General features: G+C 41.7%; 1 protein-coding gene across 4 annotated transcripts in view; it reads left to right on the forward strand.

Moving 5' to 3' along the window:
- The first annotated feature begins 567 nt into the window (after nucleotides 1-567).
- The window catches only part of USP10 (ubiquitin specific peptidase 10), a 74608-nt gene continuing 54080 nt past the window's right edge, over nucleotides 568-21095 (forward strand). For all 4 annotated transcript variants that reach the window (XM_073308088.2, XM_073308090.2, XM_073308089.2 and 1 more), the window contains exon 1: nucleotides 568-710. In XM_073308088.2, the coding sequence (XP_073164189.1) occupies nucleotides 690-710 (21 nt within the window). In that variant the 5' untranslated portion in view covers nucleotides 568-689. The remainder of the gene's footprint in view (nucleotides 711-21095) is intronic.

Raw genomic sequence — 21095 nt, forward strand, 5'->3', positions numbered from 1 at the left:
TAAAAAATCGGGATGGTGGTGGGGAGTAACAGACGCCAATACAAGAAAGAGCCCCCCAAATCTGGACTGTCCCTATAAAATCGGGACATCTGGCCACCCTACCTACAGGGAGGGACAGATCTCCAGGGGCGAGCTGGGACTGTGCACCTGTGCCTCAGGGCAGCCCAATGGCTGACAGGTGTGACGCTTAAAGGGCAGCGCATCAGCCTGGTTGGCACTGACGTGCACTTGGAATGGCGGGTGTTTTTGAGGCTGTCTTTGCTGCAGCCCAATTTCACGCCCAGAAGGAAGGCGGGGGGGGGGGCTCCCTGTGTAGTCATCCTGCTCCCCTCACAGGGAGAGAGATCAGGCTGGACCCCTTGCCATCAACGGCCGCCTAGGCCTCTGGGCCGCAGAGAGGCCCGAAGCCCCCCGGCCGGCCCCATCGCTCCCCGCCCCCATCTCTCCTCCCCCCCCCCCCCCCCCGGCTCAGCTACTCTCCAGGCCCCACCCCTCTCACCCCCCCTTCCCGGCCGGCGCGCAGGCGCAGAGCCCTTCCCCTGCCGGCGGGGCGAGCTGCGCGCAGGCGCCCTGGTGACCGCCTGCCCGCCCGGCGGTGTGTGTGTGCGCGAGAGAGAAGATGGCGGCGGCGGGGGCAGCAGCGTGAGGAGCCGAGCGGACGCCGAGCTCCCCATTGAAGCGGGGGCGCCATGGCCTTAAACAGCGCCCAGGTAGTGCCTAGCCCCGGGGCCCGCCGGGCGGGGGGTGGCGGGGGAGCCTGGCCCGGCCCGGAGGGGCTCTTTGGCCCCGCCGGCCCAGGGGAAGCATGCTGCCCGGGACTAGGCCCAGGGTGATTCTGCAGCCTCATTGAATCTCCTCAGGGGAGTGGCGGGCCCTGAATCCCCCCGGGGCGGGGCGGGGTGGCCGCCCGCCCGCTCTGATGGGGAGAAGGGACCCTGGCCCTTAATCGCAGGCGTTTCACTGCGGGTTGGTGCGGGGAAGGGGCGGCCTCCTAGGTGTCCTTTGCGAGATGTTGAGATTCCTTCTCCCTCCAAGCCTGGGTGGGGGCGCGGGGGGGGGGGGGGAAGGAGGCTAATGGGCTTTTTGCGGGGAGGGGAAGTGATTCTATAATGGACAGGGAATAAGGAGTTTGGGGTTTAATTTGGGTTTTCCCCTCTTCCCAAACAAACCGTAGTGCATATGCTGCAAAGGGCTGAGTAACGAGATTAACATGGGCTGCGATGTGTGCGAAAATCCCCGTGTGTGTGTTAAACCAAGCAAGGTATCAGTGCAGGGAATAAAAATCCTGCATTTGGGATGTGTGTGTAATAAACCAGCCAAAATATCTATGCAGGGAATAAAAATCCTTAGCTTAGCTAGGAAAGAAAAATCCTTAGTTTAGCTAGGAAAGTTAGCACTTGAAGGAAAGTTAGCACATGAGGCTTGATTCTTTGGTCCAATCTCTAAGGCGTAAAAAAAAAAAAGCAAATGATTGTATGGGACAAGTTGAACATTCATCGCTTTGCGTGTGCAAGTTTTGTCCCCAATCAAAGTTTTGGGGAATCAATATGCTGTATTGGCAGATGTGTATTTTAAAAAACGAAGTTTTATGCTTGATCAGATTAAGCATAATACAAATAATAATAATATGCTGTTTTACTTCTTGAAAAAATATTTTAAGAAAATGAAAGTGTTTAGTGCAACGTGATAATGCATTAGTTGTGTGGCATATTTTTCTGAAAGTCATTCATCAAAGAGTTTGTGTAGTAAAAGTAGTGAATTAATGGTGATGGCTGTGCTTTTTTTTTAAAGCCAAGAATATACTTCTTGTCAATCTTGATTTTTGAGATGGCTGTTTTTGTTTATACTTGAGTGCTGGAGGCAATTGGTCTGTGTGGCCTGTTTATCTGGTTTTAATATTTATAATAAAACATAATGGTTACAAAGTTTCTTACCTTTAATTTCGTCTGTAAGCAGTCTATGGGAATTAATATAATTTTGTTTTTCATGTGATTGATCAGTATATGATATTGAACAAACAGAATACAACATATACCATAATGAAAATCGAGAGAAACTCAAAGTTAAGCTTTAAAGATTTTTGGACTCCCTTCTACCCCATCCCCAAGTGAGTAAAATAAGCAGGTGCAGTGCAAAAGACAGAAGTTCAGATTTTCTTGATGGCGAATGAGACATTTTTTGCATTGATGCTTAGTTCATTAAGTCTCTCTCTTTTTTTAATGCAAAGAAAAAGCACACAACTGATAATTTACCTTTATATTGTAGCAGTTAAAGTGGATTATACATGCAGCTTTGCTCTTTTTCCAATATACACTTTTCACAGTGAGTATCTTCAAGGCCACTTAACCAACTGTGGGTAGCACTATTGTTAGTGTGACTATTCTGTATAAACTGAAGCATGTAAGTCTTTGCAGGATCAGGACTGAAGTTTGTGTATCCTTCGGAAAATGAACTTGCAGATTTTTATTTTTTTTTTAAATCAATCATCTTGGCACTTTACAATTTTCATCTGCTGATATTTGTTTATTCACTGTCACTCATTACTTCTGAAGATACTCTAGTTTTTTAAGGTTTCAGAGTAACAGCCGTGTTAGTCTGTATTCACAAAAAGAAAAGAAGTACTTGTGGCACCTTAGAGACTAACCAATTTATTTGAGCATGAGCTTTCGTGAGCTACAGCATCCGATGAAGTGAGCTGTAGCTCACGAAAGCTCATGCTCAAATAAATTGGTTAGTCTCTAAGGTGCCACAAGTACTCCTTTTCTTTTTGCTAGTTTTTTAAATGTTTGCTTAAAACTCTTATGAGCATGTACTGTTATAATCCAGTTTTGCATATTGTTTTTATTTTGGCATCACTGTAGGTGCAAGTGATAGTATTTTAGGATAGCATGCTTTAAATGTTAAAGTAGGAAGAGAATATTATTTGGGAGAAAATAAATTTGAGTTTATCCTCAGGACTGCTCTTTCCAAAAGGAGATCCTGAAGAGAAAAAGTTCTTTACATACTCGTGGGGTGGGGTGTGTGTGGAAATGCAATTTTAGATGTAGATGTGATGGGTTTTTTAGTGAGAGTATGTTTTGATATGACTTGTCTGTTAGTATGAGTCTACATTGATGATTTATTAACACATTATGTGCATACCATCATGAAGAGACCCAGTAAAGGTATAAAGCATTTATTTTTCCATGTGACTATGAACTAAATTTGTTTGAGAAATATTTGTCTCCAAGGAAAAGTTCTTCTGATTCTCTGACTGTTTTGGGAACCATGAAACATGCAGTCTGTTTTCAGCAGAGCAATGTCATCATCCAGAGAGTTGAACTTTAATGGAATGGAGAAAGTGTATACACTGGGCTTTAATTCCATGTTTACTATATTTTTATTTCTGTTAAAGTGATAGCACATGACATTTTTAAAGGAGTATCTTGAAATGACAGTTTTGACAATGTGCTGTACAAAATGCATTTCAGAATATCCCAATATAATTCAAATATACTTGTCACTTTTGGCTTTTTTATTTAATCAAGCTATTTCATAATCATTTTAATCAAACACTTAAGTATAGTAGAGTGACAGGAGTGTTTATGGGCGTGTACTTCTGAGCACATTTAAAATCTGTTAGATTTTTTTTTTCTCTCTTCAAAGACAGAACTTGAAATAAACCTGTTGCATCACTGCTGGAGTCCTGTATACTATTACCGGTATTAAGCTTTGTTTTAACATTGGCTGTGTTTGAAACTATATTACATTAAGAGAGTTTAAAAAATCCTACTCTTAAAATAAATTTCATTCTTCAGCAAATGTTAGAAGTTTCTTTATTGGCAGTATTAATACACAGTGCTAGTCATGAATGCTAGGAACAGCTCCTATTTCTGTTTGTTTTCTTTATCTTTTTAGGTGGAATTAGTTGTATGACAAACTTCATGCATAAACCTTGTGAAAACAAATTAAATGGGGAAAGGGATACAAAAGTGGGATGAATCATTGCTTGCTTGCTTGTTCTTTGACAAGATTAATTTAGTGCCATAGAAGTAACTAGAAGGAAATTTGTAACTTTTTCCGTTTGCTGCCCCCCTTCCAAAAAAAAAAAAAAAAAGTCTAGACTACAGTACTGGTTCAGAGACCTTTTTTTACAATTGCTACTGCAGTTTGCTTATTTACTGACTTTTGTAGTGTCAGTTTACGGAGCCTGTTTGTTGCTTAGACACACTGCTACCTCCATCATGTAACTATTAGAAGTAATTCTAAAGTTGAAGGGGGGGGGAAGTAATGCTTTTGCATATAGATAAAGTATGCTGTTCAGTTTCTATTTGTTATGATACATGTGCAGCATGCTGTGTCATACAAAACAGACAGATCTGTTTGTAATAGAACTTGCTGGCCTTGGGCCATTGGATTATAGTCATTTGTCACTTTAATGCCATTTCAGCAATGTAGATGTTCATTTACAAAGAATTACACATGCTAGAACTGCAGTTTTTCTTCTTAGTGGAAGTGCTTTATTTGTGACCATTCAACATATAATTTAGGATTAAGGAACATTGTACAGAACAAAGGTACTTCATAGTAGAAAACCCTCATGGTATATTTAGATACATTTTAAAATTGGGATTAGAAATCCATATTCCTGTTTAATTACTAGTTTCTTATTTTAGTGAATAGGACTGTACAGACCTTTTGGGTGATATTACCAGTGGTGGGTCAGTGTTTTCTGGGGTGGGCGAAGGAAGGGGACAAGGGGTAGAACCTTTTATTTTCCCATTTTGTCTAAATAGTATAATAGGATTATACTGTTTTAAATTACCTAAAAGATATAACTTTGTACAAATCAAAGTTATTGCTAATATGTAGATTTGTTTGTTAAAATTAGTTGAGTTATTGTGCCAGTGAAGCACAGCAGTGTGTGTTTGATTATTAGGTACAGCAGTCTTAATACCTAGTTTATTTGGAACATCCTAACATCACCATTGTATTCTGGAGTTCTCTACTTCACTGGGGCTTGAAATAGCCCAAATTAGTTAACCTTCAGAGCATGCTGCAAGGCCTCTTTTCCTCCCTTGCTTAAACGGAGATGGGTAAGGCTGGGTGATCCTTGGGAGATTGTCTTGGAGGGGCTTATTAAAATTCTGTTGTGTGTTCAGGAATGCATTTTTAAAAGATTGTCGAGCCTACTGTGGATTTTTATTTTGTAGTATAGGAGAAATGGAAATAAATGTTTAATAACACTTTGTGAAAGTGACACTGGTTGTAGTTATTAATCATGTAAGCAGTGATGTAAATCTAAGGAGGATGTGGTTGTGGAATCAAGTTCATAATATATGTTAAAATTTAATTAACCGAGAATCAATAATTTTCTATTCTGTAGCTATGTTTTATTTTGATAAGTGTTGGGGATTGGCCCAACTATTTTGGAATTCAGATAATAAACTTTAAAAGGATTGCCAGTCTGCAGTTCACTATTGTATCTTGTTACCTGTGCACCTCTCTCTGCTGCCACTAGTTTGAATATTTGGGTAATTCATTTGAATGGAATGTTGTGATCTTCCTGTACAGCACATCATGAAGCTAGGGCAACATTATCACTTTGGAAAAGGGAAAAAAAGTACTAAAAGTTTATTTAAATACTTTTAAAGTGGGGAAGAGGATCTGGAGGCCTTCAAAAAGAGGGAGGAGAAGAATTTTATAGGAAAGCTCTCTGTATAAAAAATTCTAGTTTTCAAACTTCCTCTAAAGGTAATGTGTGGGGAAACATTTTAAAAAAAAATTATGAAAAGATTGAGTTCCCTCCAATAACAGTGTGCATGGTAGATGCTTTTTAGGGTATTTTGTTGGAACTGGGCTAAATATCCTAGAATCACAACAATAGTGCAGTGCGATCTGTATTCCCTGAGTACAGTGGAAAGGATTTTTCATTTCATACATCATTTAAAATTTACTGCAGTAATTTCACAAAGTTGGGGCATCTCCTCTTAACTCACAGTTCTTTTCCCATTGAAAGCTACATATTTGTCATGGATTTACCAGTATTATTACAATCCATATTAGAGTAAAGAAGCTGTACATCCGTCACAGAGAATTTTATTTGTGGTGAAAATCACGGCATTGAAAACTCCTTGTGGTTGTTTCTCTGCAGACATCAAAACAATTTTTAATCCAAAGCAGTACCTAGTGAAAAAAGGCCATTGTTATCGTGATGTGTATTTTACTGTTTTGCCATAGGCAGAGCATTGATCTTTACATATTGTGAAACTTAAAGATTGTTTATCCACATCATGCTTTTATTTTTAACAGTTTAACAAAATACTAATACAAACTTATTCAAGTCTTCAAATGCAGTATGTGGTCACCAGAAACTTACACTTTTGTTTTTAAAGCTACTGCATTTTCTTTTGCCCCCAAGGCATAGATCCTGCACTGCAGGATTGAAATTTTGCTGCACATGCACTCTTTTACTCTGCCCTCAATTGTTTTTTGGCCAGTTGCCTAGCCCAGTACAGGTCTGAAATAAAGGAACAGATTCAGAGCCAGCCACACTTCCGGTCTTGCGAGGCAGGAGGTAATGGGAGCAGAACGCAAACACAGGGAAGTGAGGTGTTTGTAAATTTTTGCGTGGTGTAAAAGTACCAAATTATTCTAGAAAGGGCATGGGGTGGAGTGAAGAGAGAGAGGGAAAATGAATTGCTTAATTTTAAGGTGGAGGTTGGATTTGTTTCAGCTGCCTGCCTAATGGTATTTGGTTTACAGCAGCACTTACAGGCCTCAACCAAGAGAGGCACTGTAGCGAGACACAGTAAAAGACAGTGCCCCACTTTAAAAAATTACAGTCTGAATAGATGAGCTGGACAAAGGGAGGGGGAAACAAAGGCATATAGCAGTAAAGTGACTTGTAGTACAGCAGGTTAGTGGCTGAATTGGGGGGTAGACTCTGGATCTCGAGTCCCAGTCCAGTGCCCTATCCACTGGACCATGCTGCCTGTAGTAGTGGTGTCTGATTGGACTGGTAATAAAAGAAAGTGAGAAATAATGACCCTGTAGAATGGAAATCCTCACTCCCTCTCATCCCTTGTCTCCTCCAAAAAAAAAAAATGTAAACCACTGCTGTTTGAATTTCTGGTGTGTGATCTGTTACTATTCACTGAAGTAAAATCCTAATGTAAGGTGTATTGGAAAATCAAATTAAAGTTATAAATCTTTTAAAAGAATTATTTAAATTAGTTATGTGCCCATCCACCATCAACTGAAAGAGCTTAAGACAAAAAATAAATATAAATTAACATTTACACAATAATTTAAACATTTTTGTATTGTAGTAGGGGAGAACTGATTTTACTGACAACTTCTTGGGATTACAAGCCACAACAAAAATAAAGTACATAATAAAACCATACAAGAGTGAAGAGGAATAGTCCAGTTTTAGAATATAAAAAGTAAAACTGTAAGAGTAAAATTTGCTTAGTCACCCAAGTTCCAGTCTGTCTTGGCAAGTTTGTCTTTTATTCACAAACAAAACTGGATTCTGGTGGTCCCCTCTGCTACTTAGATAGACAGCTCCCTAGCAAAATTGGTTTAAGGCACCTCCGAAAGAAGAGCTTACCTTAAGGTGCCTGAGATACCGTAATGTTGCCAGGAGCCCACTCCCCCAAGTTTGCTTTGTTAGGGTAAAGATAATGAACATGTTATCATGATTAGTACCTGTGGTTGTTATATAGAGGCCATTAAGGGTGATTAGTGTCATTGCTGGGGTTTGTTGTTATCCTCAGAATAAACTGTTCCACAGAATTGTTACTGATATCAACCATGAAAGCAGTGTAGTGCAGAGTGCTAATTAAGTTATTCTGAAAGTATTCTTTCAGTTGATTTTTCACTTCATGTAGTTTCTATCAAAAGCCTTCTTTGGGCTGTAGCTGTCACATTGCCTATTATTACTTTTTTTTCATATTCTAAACCTTTCTTAAGCAGTACACAAATACAATTTAAGGCACACTGAGGTTTCATTTTTCATATCACCTCTGAGTGGACTAGCAATCAGAATGGAGAGTGTGTGTTATCGACACTACAAAATCCAATTTTCCAGTCAGCCAGCTTGCCTTATCTATCTCTCTCCCAACCCAAGTGTCACCAGGAACAACAGTTTTATGATCAGAGCCGAGGTTGCCAGACTCTTTGCTTGTGTGGCCCACGTTTTAATACAAAGATAGTCTCATTGATCTCCTGTTCCTTTACATTACTGTGGATGACATCCCCTTTGGTTCATGATGGCATAATATCTGGTGGTGGCTACAGCAGTTGCCTACATGGAAAAGTATTATTAGGAAAGTATATCCTGTTTGAAGCTGTATCTTGTGCCAGTTTAACAGCTGGAAATATGGAGGAGCCAGCAGTATATGTCACTTGGCTTTCTGTGGGCCACCAGCAAGTGCTCCACAGACCCCAGCTTTGGACTATCTTGATTGTGTTGGGAAGACTTCAATGTGATCAACTTACTGCACAAGTTGCTGCAGTGACAGTTTGGAGCCACAAGTGTTTAAGCAAGACTTTGCACACCATGCTTTGTATATTATTTGACAGTGCTTCATAATGACTTTTTACATGATAGCCACTGTTTAAAATGTTATTAATTGTAGGCATTTTCTCATCTAATGAAGGCCAGAAAATAACTCTTCTAAAATCAGTTTAAGCACAAGGCTCAGTACACCCCATATACTTCAGGAGCAATCAAAAGTTGTACATACTGATCGTTGGCAAGCATGAAATCAGAAAAAAAGTTCTTATTCACCGAAGCCTTATTAGTTTAGTTAGTATCCTCCAACTACTTGAACTAGTGTTGTGTAAGTAACAATGTTAGTGATTCTTGTACTGCTGTTTATGAAATAACTGTAGATCTTGCTAGGAGGTCTTTTTAAAAGTGGATTTGAAACCACAAGAGAAAAGGACTATGCTGACTTCACAGTAGTAAGATTAAAATATCCAGAAATCTGAATTATAGTTTTGAAGCATTGTGGCTGTTTTACCACTAATAGCATTTTAGATATCACTATCTTAGTAAAAAGAAAAGGAGTACTTGTGGCACCTTAGAGACTAACAAATTTATTTGAGCATAAGCTTTCATGAGCTACAGCTCACTTCATCGAATGCATTCAGTGGAAGAGAAGTTAAACTTGATAAAGATGATAAATTGAGTTGTCTGACATTTCCAAAATCTAGTCCTCTCCATTCTTACATTCTTATTGGAATGTGCAAAAGGGACTAGAAAGATCTCAAGACAAATAAATTCCTATAAGAAAAACATAAAGGAAGAGTTTAATATGCCAGAAAGTTACAAAAGTGGACACAGTTTGTATACATTAAAATAGTTAGGCTTTCTACACTACAATGTTAGGTAGGTGTAAGTCACTTTGTGTCAGTCTATTTGTGCATGTATCTACACTCACATTTGTCTCCAGCTGATGTATGCAGCCTTTTACAGCAAGGCAGTAAAACCACCTTCCCGAATGGCATAGAGCCATGGTCAACCTACTGAGGTTGACACAGTGGAAGTATAGATGCTGCATGACTTGTCAACTCTACCTGTCCACCAACAGATGTTCCACCATGCCCAATTCCATGCGACAGTGATCACTCTGGTCACATTTTTAAACTTGGCTGCCCAGGGGCTAGAGACTGGAAACTGTTCATTCTTTAAATTCCTTGTGTTTTTGAAATTTTTTTCCCACGATTGTTCACCTTGTTGAGCACACCTAGTAGCTCACCTTTGTTGTGTGCAGTTGCCCAACCATGCTCTCAGGCCTTGTCTACACTATTGCTTAAGTCAGTATAAGTTACATTGCTCAGGGGTTTAACCTCCTCTCCCCGAGCGATGTAACTTACATCGCCTTAGTGCTGTGTCAGTGGAAGGCGCTCTCCCATCGACTTATTGCATCTTCACCAGACCTGCTAAATTGACGCTGCAGCATTGATTACAGTGGCACCAATTTAGCACAGTAGTGAAAACAAGCCCTAAGAGAGGTACTAGACACATTCTTGCCTGGATTAGACAGGAAGTATTGGATCTCCTGGACCTGTGAGGAAAAGAGGCTGTGCCACGCACAGCTACAGCCCAGCCATAGAAACATTGACATCTATCAGCAGGTTGTATGGGGGATGCAGGCGGAGGGGTATGACAAGGATCAGCAGAAATGTTGTGTGAAGGCGAAGGAATTTTGTCACAATACCACGTAGATCTTGTGCTGTGCTGCAGACCTATCACTTCTATAAGGAACTGCATGCCATACTTGGCAGAGACCCCACCAGCATCCTGCAGAGCACCATGGATATGTTGGAAGACTGAGACAGAGACTCCTGCCATGAACAGCCAGGGCTGGGTGGGAGGAGATGTGGCAGGGAACTCCAGCCATGCAACGATCCAAGACCTGTTTGAGACGCCTCCACAGTTTAGCCAGTCCCGCCAGGCAAGTGCAAATGAACCTGATGAAGGAGAAAGGAACTCTGGTAATTCTGTGCATGCAATTTTCCTTATAGTATTTAAATGTAAAGATGGTGCCCAGCCTATCCACATGTTGACAAGACAAAATGTGAAGCTGTTTACGTACAGAGGGATAAAAGATCTCTTGAGAGATCTTGATTAAACTTTCATGGGGATGCGCTGCAGTCTTTTCCCAAAGGGTACTAGGAATGTCTCTCTTATTTCTTCCTCCTAATAGGATAGTTTCCCACACATCTCTGCAATGAATTTGGCTGGCAACATTGCAGTAAACAGGCTAGCAGCATATGGGGCCTGGCAGCTTTGGGATGCCAGTAGCAGCTGTGTTCTATGTTCCTTTGTGACCCACGGGAGTGGGAGATCAACTAAAATCACCACCTCCAATGAAAAACAGTGCCAGTATTCAGTGCCATTGACCTGTATTCATACCCATGCGATAGGGACCAAAATTATATAGCTTCATGCAATAGAAAATCCTTCTGCACCCTTTCCTTGCCGTTGGGAGACATACTCATCATGGCTGGGGCTGGAGAGCAATACTGTGTTGAGTTGCTCCAAAACTGAAGTGTCAATAAGCATTTCTTATTAAACTTGTTTATGGAAATAAGGGAAAGGAGTTTTGAAACATTCCCCTTTCCCTTGTGACTTTAAATCCAATGGTACGTATGTCTGTTTTTTTTATCAGCAGCTTCTGGCATGGCTGCCTTGAGGGGTGCCCCCCCATGCCTGCAGAACGCCTAGCCCTGAGGATGAGAAAGAAGAGGACTAGGGAGGACGTGTTCTGTGAGATTCTGAAAGCCAGTGCTGCATCGAACTGTAAACTAAGGACTTGGAGGGCCAGTATGACTGACAGTATGGACAAAGACAGGACAGGAAAAAGTCCTAGAAGCCCCAGCAGGAAAAGGAGAGGGAGATGCACCAGGACATAATGGGGCTTCTCAGGTAGCAAACCCAACTGCTGCAGACACTGCTTGGCCTGCAGATCCAAAAATCCTGGACTTTCCACCTTTTGCTATCCTTGGGGTACTCCATGGTTGCTGCTCCCTACACCACTCAACGTAACGTGGGATCATGGGGTGCATTCTTATCCCTACCACTCCACTCCGGAGGACATCAAAGAAAGCCACAGCTTCCCATACACTGACCTGTGAGAACCACAACTGGTGCACGTGTAGCCACAATGGACTACCTTTGTGTACTCAAATGAACACAGTTTTAAATTTTCTAATTTTAAATTTTCACTCTGTTCAGTTATATTAAAAACTTGTATAACATTGGCTGTGGATTTTTTTTAAACATTGATTTTTCTGCCCTTTTTTCCACTCTATAAAGTTCTGTTTTTGGAGACTCAAATTATCTTTATTCACAACAAATATTGCAGAATGCATAGCAGTCATCAAACCAAACAGTAAATACACATTGAGCACCGCAGACTTCATAGCTTCACTGAAGCACCCAGCCATGTTTTGTAAATGTACAGCAAGCACCCCAGAATTCATAGCAGCACTCCAAGCTCCAGGTTCAGAAAACACTCCAGCATAGAACACTACTGTAGCTGACAGTTAAAGTGCTCTTCCAAAGCCTCTGTCAACTGCATAGCTCCATGTTCAGCTCTTGTAATGCCCCTTATGTCTGGCTGTTCCAAGTCAACAGGCAGCTTCTCCACTTCCACCCTAGTGACAGCTTTCCCTCTTTTGTCTCACACATTTTCCAGGAGGCAACATGTAGCTATAATCATTGGTCTGTTTTTCTCCCTGAGATCCAGTCTAGTGAGTAAACACTATTAGCGTCCCTTCAGTTTAACAAAAGCACATGGAACAGTCATTCAGCAGCTGCTCGAGCCAATAGTTGAATCTTTCCTTGGTACTTTCGAGATGATCAATGTAGGGCTTCATGAGCAAGGGGCAGGCTGGCTCTCCCAGAGTTACTATTGGCATTTGATTATTGCCAGTGGTAATTTGGCGGTTGGGAAGTGTATCCCTGCTTGCTGCTTTCTGAACAGTCCTGTATTTTTAAAGATGCATGCATCATCTACTTTCCCTCAGCAGCCCGCATTAATATCAGTGAAGCTTCCCTGATGCTACTTTTCTATGGTTATGCAAACATTGGGGGATCATTTGCTGTTGATGTACTCTGGGGCAAGTTGGGCTGGTGCCAAAATTAGGGATATGCATGCCATCTGTTGCCTTACCATAGTTTTGGAACCCCAGTGCTCAAATCCATCCACTGTGTCTTGCACATTGCTGAGAGTCACAATCCTGCATAGCCATGTTAATCGTCTCCTGCTAACTAATCACATGACAATGGACCTTAAATTGAATTTTCCAACTCCAAAATGATTTCCCACTGACTGGTAGCAATTTGATGTTTCAAGCTTCCAGAGTGTGATTGTCACTCACTTCTCCACTTTCAATGCAGCTCTTATTAAGATGTCCGTGTGCTGAAGGGCTGGGGTGAACTTGGGGCACTGATTCAGGCATTTGGCCTTTCACATTCAGAATTTATGCAGCTACTTCTTGTCATCCCAAACATACATTATGATGCAATCCCACCAGTCAGTGCTCATTTCTCGGGCCCAGAAGTGGCATTTCACCATTTGTAGCTGTGCAAGAATGCCACCAACAACCTTAAATCGTTTTTCACTGTGTCCCTCAGCAAACTGTCCTAGAAGAAATCCTCATAGCCCAAGTTGTTGAAATACTTCCTGGTGGTCTGCAAACACAGGAGAATTGTGTGTCCTGTATTTGCAACATTTATGATGATAGCCCAGAGCTCTGTGGGATCCATGCTTGTCAGGGATGACAGAGACCAAAAAGTGTTTTGCAGATTTGTAGGACTTCTATTAAAAAAAAAAAGGTGAGAAAATTATTGGATATGGATGGAATTGTGGGGTGGAATAAGTAAAATGCTGGAAACTTTACCACTAGCTCCCAGAGATCCCTGGGCAAGTCATTGCTATCCCATAAAACATTGCAAAATATCTCAAAAGGCATTGTACTGGATGTCAGCGCTTGCCATACTGCGTTACCTACCTGTGGTACATGGCACTTTACATCAACACAAGCACTCCTGGTGATTATGTGCAGCTCCAGTGCAAGCAGCCAAGTATGCATGCACCTGAGCAATACATAAACTTTGGCGTCTATATGGCAACATAAATTGCATCGACCAAAATTTGTAGTGTAGACATGGCCTTAGAAAATTAGATTTAAAGCCCGTAAAACTTACTTAGTAGGGGTCTTTCATAAACTGTTAAGGTAGGCTCCCCCAATACAAACACACTTTTTTTTAAAAAACAGACTGCCATGTTTTTTACTGATAAACCCTGAATATGTTAGTAACTTTATATTATCCTCTTGTAACTTGAAACATTGTTGAATCTCTTGTTGGCACTGTCAGTGTTTAACAAATAGGCATTCACTACATGTTTAGGGGAGAAAGAATCCCAGATCTGCTATTAGACTATGGAATTTTCTCCCAAGGGAAGTAGTAAAACCCCTATCGTTCGGGCCATTTAAAATAGAGAAAGTTTTTGTGAATGCACATTAGTAAACGTGCAGTAGATAAAGATACTGCACTGACCATAAGATAAGAAATTTAATAATTATTTAAGCCATCGCTAACTTTAGTCAAGCTCCATACAGGATCAAGATAAGGAAGAATATAAGGGTTCTCTGATAATCAAAGTGCTGTTTGCATTGCCAGACTCCCCTCCAATTTTTCAGGCCAGGTATCTCATCCTAGAATTAGGAGTGTAAACAAAGTTAGTGAAAGAGTAAATCCCACTTTTGTATTAATAGATCCATAGCAGTATATCCCTTAAAAAGCAAAATACTTCCAAAGCAAAATACTACACTGCAAACAGTTCTTCCCCTTGGAGAGAGAGGATGAGAATCAACATCTCATGATAGATGTTGGTCATGTTGCTTAATGCATCACTGGAAGATGCTTGGATACTGTGGTGATAAGAGCAGTGTAAGAACCTACATAGAATTACACCCACACAAACTACAAACTATGTGATAAGAACATTAAGGTTGCAAAGTCAAGCACTCAAAAAGTTAGGAATTGCCCCCGTGGATTGATTTAAATCACAAGCAGGAAACCTCAATTTAAATAATAAATTTTAATCTTGTTTTGCATTTGTAATTTTTAGTTATTTTCGAAAAGAGATGTTGATTCCTATTGGGTGGTATAATTTGGTATTACTTGTTGCAGACCAGGGAGGTTATATCTACACATTTTATTTAAACAATTATATAGCTTAACATACATTTATTTAGATACTTATTTTTTATTAGAAAATTATGAATGATGCATTTCTTATTTACTAGATTAAATTCTTACTTATGATTTGTGTCAAGCTGCGTTTGAGTGGAAGTTGAGATTCAATTAAAAATGCACAAAATTCCATTTTAAAGTTGTTTTTATTAGTTCCATAAAACTACCTAGAAAGTGCTAGGTACGTAAGAGAAAAACAAGTTTATCAAAACATGTTTGCATTTAAAACTAACTAAAGTAGGTAGTTAAATAAAGGAAGTAGTATGTGTAATTACTGAATTGCACTGGTGTTTCTATTCACCACATCCTTCAGGATTTTAGAATTGGTAGAGCTCATCTTCTTACCCTTCATTTTTATTCATAGGATGAATAGGTTGAAGAAAAATAAGCTTTCCTGCTTTTTCAACTCCCATTTGGTTTTTCAGTTTTGAGTGAACTAGTTGTTGAACTGAACTAACTGAATAAACTGAAATGAGGAAAATAATCTCTCTGTACCTGCAGAGCAGGCTACTATAATCAAAAGATGGTTTAGCATTTCCACAAAGTCTGATTCTAGGTGCTTTGCCAGTGACTTCCACCAATTACAATCCATTACAATCTACATACCACACTATGCTGACAGCTTGTGCCACACGCTCTCAAAGAAACTGCAGAACCACCTGATCAACATCCTCAACAGCAAACAGGGAAAGATTAAGAATGAGCTCTCAAAACTGGATACTCTCATAAAAAACCAGCCTTCCACACAAACTTCCTCGTGGCTGGACTTTACAAAAACTAGACAAGCCATTTACAACACACACTTTGCTTCTCTACAAAAGGAAAAGGACACTAAACTATCTAAACTACTACATGCCACAAGGGGCTGCAGCAATGGTTCCCTTAACCCACCCAGCAATATTGTTAATCTATCCAACTATACCCTTAGCCCAGCAGAAGAATCTGTCCTGTCTCGGAGAGTCTCCTGCCCCTCCACCCCCACAAACATGGTACAGTTCTGTGGTAACCTAGAATCCTATTTTCGACATCTCCGACTCAAGGAATATTTCCAACACACCTCTGAACAACATACTAGTCCACAGAGACCTTTCTACCAACACTACAAAAAGAAGGTTTCTGGGTGGACTCCTCCTAAAGGTCAAAACAACAGACTGGACTTCTACATAGAATGCTTCCGCCGACGTGCACGGGCTGAAATTGTGGAAAAGCAGCATCACTTGCCCCATAACCTCAGCCGTGCAGAACACAATGCTATCCACAGCCTTAGAAACAACTCTGACATCATACTCAAAAAGGCTGACAAAGTGGGTGCTGCTGTCGTCATGAATAGGTCAGAATATGAACTGCTAGGCAGCTCTCCAACACCACTTTCTACAAGCCATTACCCTCTGATCCCACTGAGGGTTACCAAAAGAAACTACAGCATTTGCTCAAGAAACTCCCTGAAAAAGCACAAGAACAAATCTGCACAGACACACCCCTGGAACCCCGACCTGGGGTATTCTATCTACTACCCAAGATCCATAAACCTGGAAATCCTGGGCGCCCCATCATCTCAGGCATTGGCACCCAGACAGCAGGATTGTCTGGTTATGTAGACTCCCTCCTCAGGCCCTACGCTACCAGCACTCCCAGCTATCTTCGAGACACCACTGACTTCCTGAGGAAACTACAATCCATCGGTGATCTTCCTGAAAACACCGTCCTGGCCACTATGGATATAGAAGCCCTCTATACCAACATTCCACACAAAGATGGACTACAAGCCGTCAGGAGCAGTATCCCCGATAATGTCACGGCAGACCTGGTGGCTGAACGTTGTGACTTTGTCCTCACCCATAACTATTTCACATTTAGGGACAATGTATACCTTCAAACCAGCAACACTGCTATGGGTACCCGCATGGCCCCACAGTAATCCAACATTTTTATGGCTGACTTAGAATAGCATTTCCTCAGCTCTCGTCCCCTAATGCCCCTACTCTACTTGTGCTATATTGATGACATCTTCATCATCTGGACCCATGGAAAAGAAGCCCTTGAGGAATTCCACCATGATTTCAACAATTTCTATCCCACCATCAATCTCAGTCTGGACCAGTCCACACAAGAGATCCACTTCCTGGACACTACGGTACTAATAAGCGATGGTCACATAAACACCACCCTATACCGGAAACCTACTGACTGCTATTCCTACCTACATGCCTCCAGCTTTCACCCAGATCGCACCACACGATCCATTGTCTACAGCCAAGCTCTACGATACAACCGCATTTGCTCCAACTCCTCAGACAGAGACAAACACCTACAAGATCTCTATGAAGCATTCTTACAACTACAGTACCCACCTGCTGAAGTGAAGAAACAGAGCCAGAAGAGTACCCAGAAGTCACCTACTACAGGACAGGCCCAACAAAGAAAATAACAAAACGCCACTAGCCATCACCTTCAGCCCCCAACTAAAACCTCTCCAACTCATCATCAAGGATCTACAACCTATCCTGAAGGACAACCCATCACTCTCTCAGATCTTGGGAGACAGGCCAGTCCTTGCTTACAGACAGTCCCCCAACCTGAAGCAAATACTCACCAGCAACCACATGCCACACAACAGAACTACTAACCCAGGAACCTATCCTTGCAACAAAGCCCGTTGCCAGCTGTGTCCACATATCTATTCAGGGGACACCATCACAGGGCCTAATCACATCAGCCATGCTATCAGAAGCTCATTCACCTACACGTCTACCAATGTGATATATGTCAACATGTGCCAGCAATGTCCCTCTGCCATGTACATTGGTCAAACTGGACAGTCTCTACGTAAAAGAATAAATGGACACAAACCAGATGTCAAGAATTAGAACATTCATAAACCAGTGAGAACACTTCAATCTCTCTGGTCACTCAATTGCAGACCTAAAAGTCGCAATATTACAACAAAAACAAAAACAGACTCCAGCGAGAGACTGCTGAATTGGAATTAATTTGCAAACTGGATACAATTAACTTAGGCTTGAATAAAGACTGGGAGTGGATGGGTCATTACACAAAGTAAAATTGTTTCCCCACCCCCATCTCCCACTGTTCCTCAGACGTTCTTGTCGACTGCTGGAAATGGCCCACCTTGATTATCACTACAAAAGGTTTTCTCTCTTCCCCCTCCCACTCCCCCTCCCCCCCGCTCTTCTGCTGGTATTAGCTCATCTTAAGTGATCACTCTCCTTACAGTGTGTATGATAACACTCCTTGTTTTATGTCCTCTGTGTATATAAATCTCCACACTGTATTTTCCACTGAATGCATCCGATGAAGTGAGCTGTAGCTCACAAAAGCTTATGCTCAAATAAATTTGTTAGTTTCTAAGGTGCCCCAATTACTCCTTTTCTTTTTACCAATTCAGTGGTTTGACTTCCTTTAAAACTTCAGCAGAGCAAACAGATACGGTTTGAATATTTTTACTTAAATTAATAGGTTATAGTAATGTTAGACCTCAACATAGGCTGTCATAATATCAAATTTAATTTTAAATAGGTTTATTTTTAAAAAGAAAGATGCATTGTATTAAAATTGGGATTTGAAAAATTGCCTGTGCAACCTATATTTGCCCCTTGGTGCGTATACATTATGGTGATGTTTAATTACATGGTCATGTACTATTTTTCCCCCCACAGAACTGCTTCCTTTTTCAGAGCAGAGATGCTGTGGTGCTCCCTTAATGAGCAGTGTATGCAATATTTTGTATTATCCTCATTGTTCAGTGTGTGGCTCCATGCCTTATTCACTGTACACTATTCAGACCCTGCTCTGGGGACATTAATTGCCTCATGGGTTTTTTTTATGGTCCTCAACACTATAGTTTCTGGGTACTTCACAAACATTAATTTATTTTCTAAACACCCTGGTGAGATGAGAGAGTGGCATTATGTCCATTTTGCAGAGAAAGAACTGAGGCACAGAAACGAAGGTCAAAATTTCCATTAATTCAGAATGCCCAATTTGAAATATCTAGGACCTGATAACTTAGCATTCATATAGTGCTTCATTTGTTGAAATCAGTGGGAACTGTACTTTGAGTTACTACTGTGAATATGGTGCACTTCTGTAAATCAGACCCCAGGATATCAAGTTGATTACCCAACAATGTGGCAGAGGAAGGGATAGAATCCAGTTCTCCAGGACAGCATTCAGCTTCCTTAACTATCAGACTGTATCTTTGTCTTTCTGCAATCCCCTGCCTCCTTCCCTAGACGCCTTCCAGCATCTGCTACAGATGAAGCAGGGCTGCTTCCTTTATGACGCAGACCTGATTCATCCCCAAAGTAAGATTCAGTGAGCAGACCTTTGCCTTTTGAATTATGACTGTTAGTAAGTTGTCATTTTCTGTGTGGACTAGTACTGAAGGGGATGTAGGCAGAGGTGCTGTTTGCCGGAGGGTTTCACAATATTTACTGACAGTAGAGGAATGGTGAGATTCAGGAATCTTGGTTCCATCCTAGTCTCTGGAGGGGAGAGTTTTCTCTAGTAGTCACAGACTCTCTTCTGCCTGTTCCCTCCGAAGCACCACATCTGCCCCATCCTGTCCAACCAGTCTCCTCCCAATCCAGTCTGCTCTTCTACCACTGGGTCCTTGTACCAGTCCTCTTGATCTTTGGGAGAGGATTGCAGGGTACCTCCATGAAAGTTTAATTGAGATCTCAGAAGGATTCAAGGGATATCCCTGTATACATAAACTGCTCTATGTAGCCTCCTGTGCATAACTCTAGAGGGAAACGAAAAGCAGAGAACACTACTTCTCTTTGTTGTACCGCTAGCTCTTCTGGTATGAGTAAATTAATGAAAAGTTGATAGCTGTGTCTTATTAAATTGGGGGCACCATCAGTACATCATTGTTATGGGAAGTACAATTACACACTTACCCGAGGTTCTTCCGCTGTATTGGGTTCGCCCATGCTCGACTGCCAGGACCAACTGGACGGCAGGAGAGTCTGAAACAGGTTCTGGCTTGCAGCATAGCTGGACACCCCAGTCAGATGTCCCCCTATTATCCTCCTCCACCTCCTCATCCTTGCTGTTCATGCCAGGATCCTGTGACTCAGCTTCCTTGGAGGTATCCATGGTGGTCTGCAGGGTGGTAGTGGGGTCTCTGTCAAGTATGGCATGCAGCTCTTTGTAAAAGCTGCAGGTCTAAGTTTTGGTACCGGATCAACTGTTGGCCTCCCTGGCCTTCTGACATGCTAACACAGTTCCTTCTCTTTCATGCGGCGCTGCTGCTAGTCCCTGTTGTACCCCTTCTCCTGCATCCCCCTTGCAATCCGCTTAGAGATATCCACTTTTCTGTAGCTTGTCCGTAGCTGTGCTTGCACAGCTTTTTCTCCCCACAGACTTAGGAGATCCAGTATCTCCTGTCTACTCCAAGCTGGACCAGATATGGATCATGTAGTTGGCATGGTCAGCTGGGCAGTTGCATACAACAGTGAAGAGCTGCTAGGTGTGCTCACCAAGATGGACAATCAGGAAAAGGCATTTCAAAAATTTGCAAGGCTTGTAGGAGGAGGTGGGGGGCTTCTAGTTTCCATGACCATTGTTCTGTGGATTTCACAAGTGTGACCATGGGGTCAGTGTCTGGCACTGAGACAGCTGCTTGGAGGACTGTTTGGGTCAATGTAAGTTATGCATTTTCTATACTCCTGTTGCATCAACCTCAGTACATCAACTGTGGCTCAGCAGTACTCAGGGAGGTGTTGCTGTGCCGTTGTAACAGGGCCACTTACATCTGAGGGAGACAAATTTAAGTGTAGACACATGCACAACTATTTGGACACAAGGCACCTTACATTGACCTAACTTTGTAGTGTAGACCAGACCTTTGCCTCAGAGTTCAGTCAGTGGTAGTGTGTTCTTTTCAGACCCAACCTGTAAGGGGGTATCTGAGCAGTGGGAAGTGTCTTCACAGCAGTTAATTGTACTGTACTATCTGCACTGTTCGCCTAGCTGGAGTGAGTGTGACCATACTTCAAAACAACACTCACATAGGTGATTGGATTAGCTCAGGGGTTGGCAAACTTTTTGGCCTGAGGGCCACGTCGGGGTTACACAACTGTATGGAGCTCCAGGTAGGGAAGGCTGTGCCTCCCCAAACAGCCTGTCCCCTATCCACCCCCGACCCATCCAAACCCCCTGCTCCTTGACCCCTGACCACCCCCTCCCAGGAGGGGAGAGAAGACTGGATTGTATATGAAGATGATTGTGTAATTTGAAGTGCAGCTTTTTAAACTGTATTGTCAGATTTTTTGTTTTGCTTTTTGCATGAGTGCACCTAAAAAATCTC

This window comes from Lepidochelys kempii, chromosome 12 (genome assembly GCF_965140285.1).
Source record: "Lepidochelys kempii isolate rLepKem1 chromosome 12, rLepKem1.hap1, whole genome shotgun sequence".
NCBI classification, from domain to species: Eukaryota; Metazoa; Chordata; order Testudines; family Cheloniidae; genus Lepidochelys; species Lepidochelys kempii.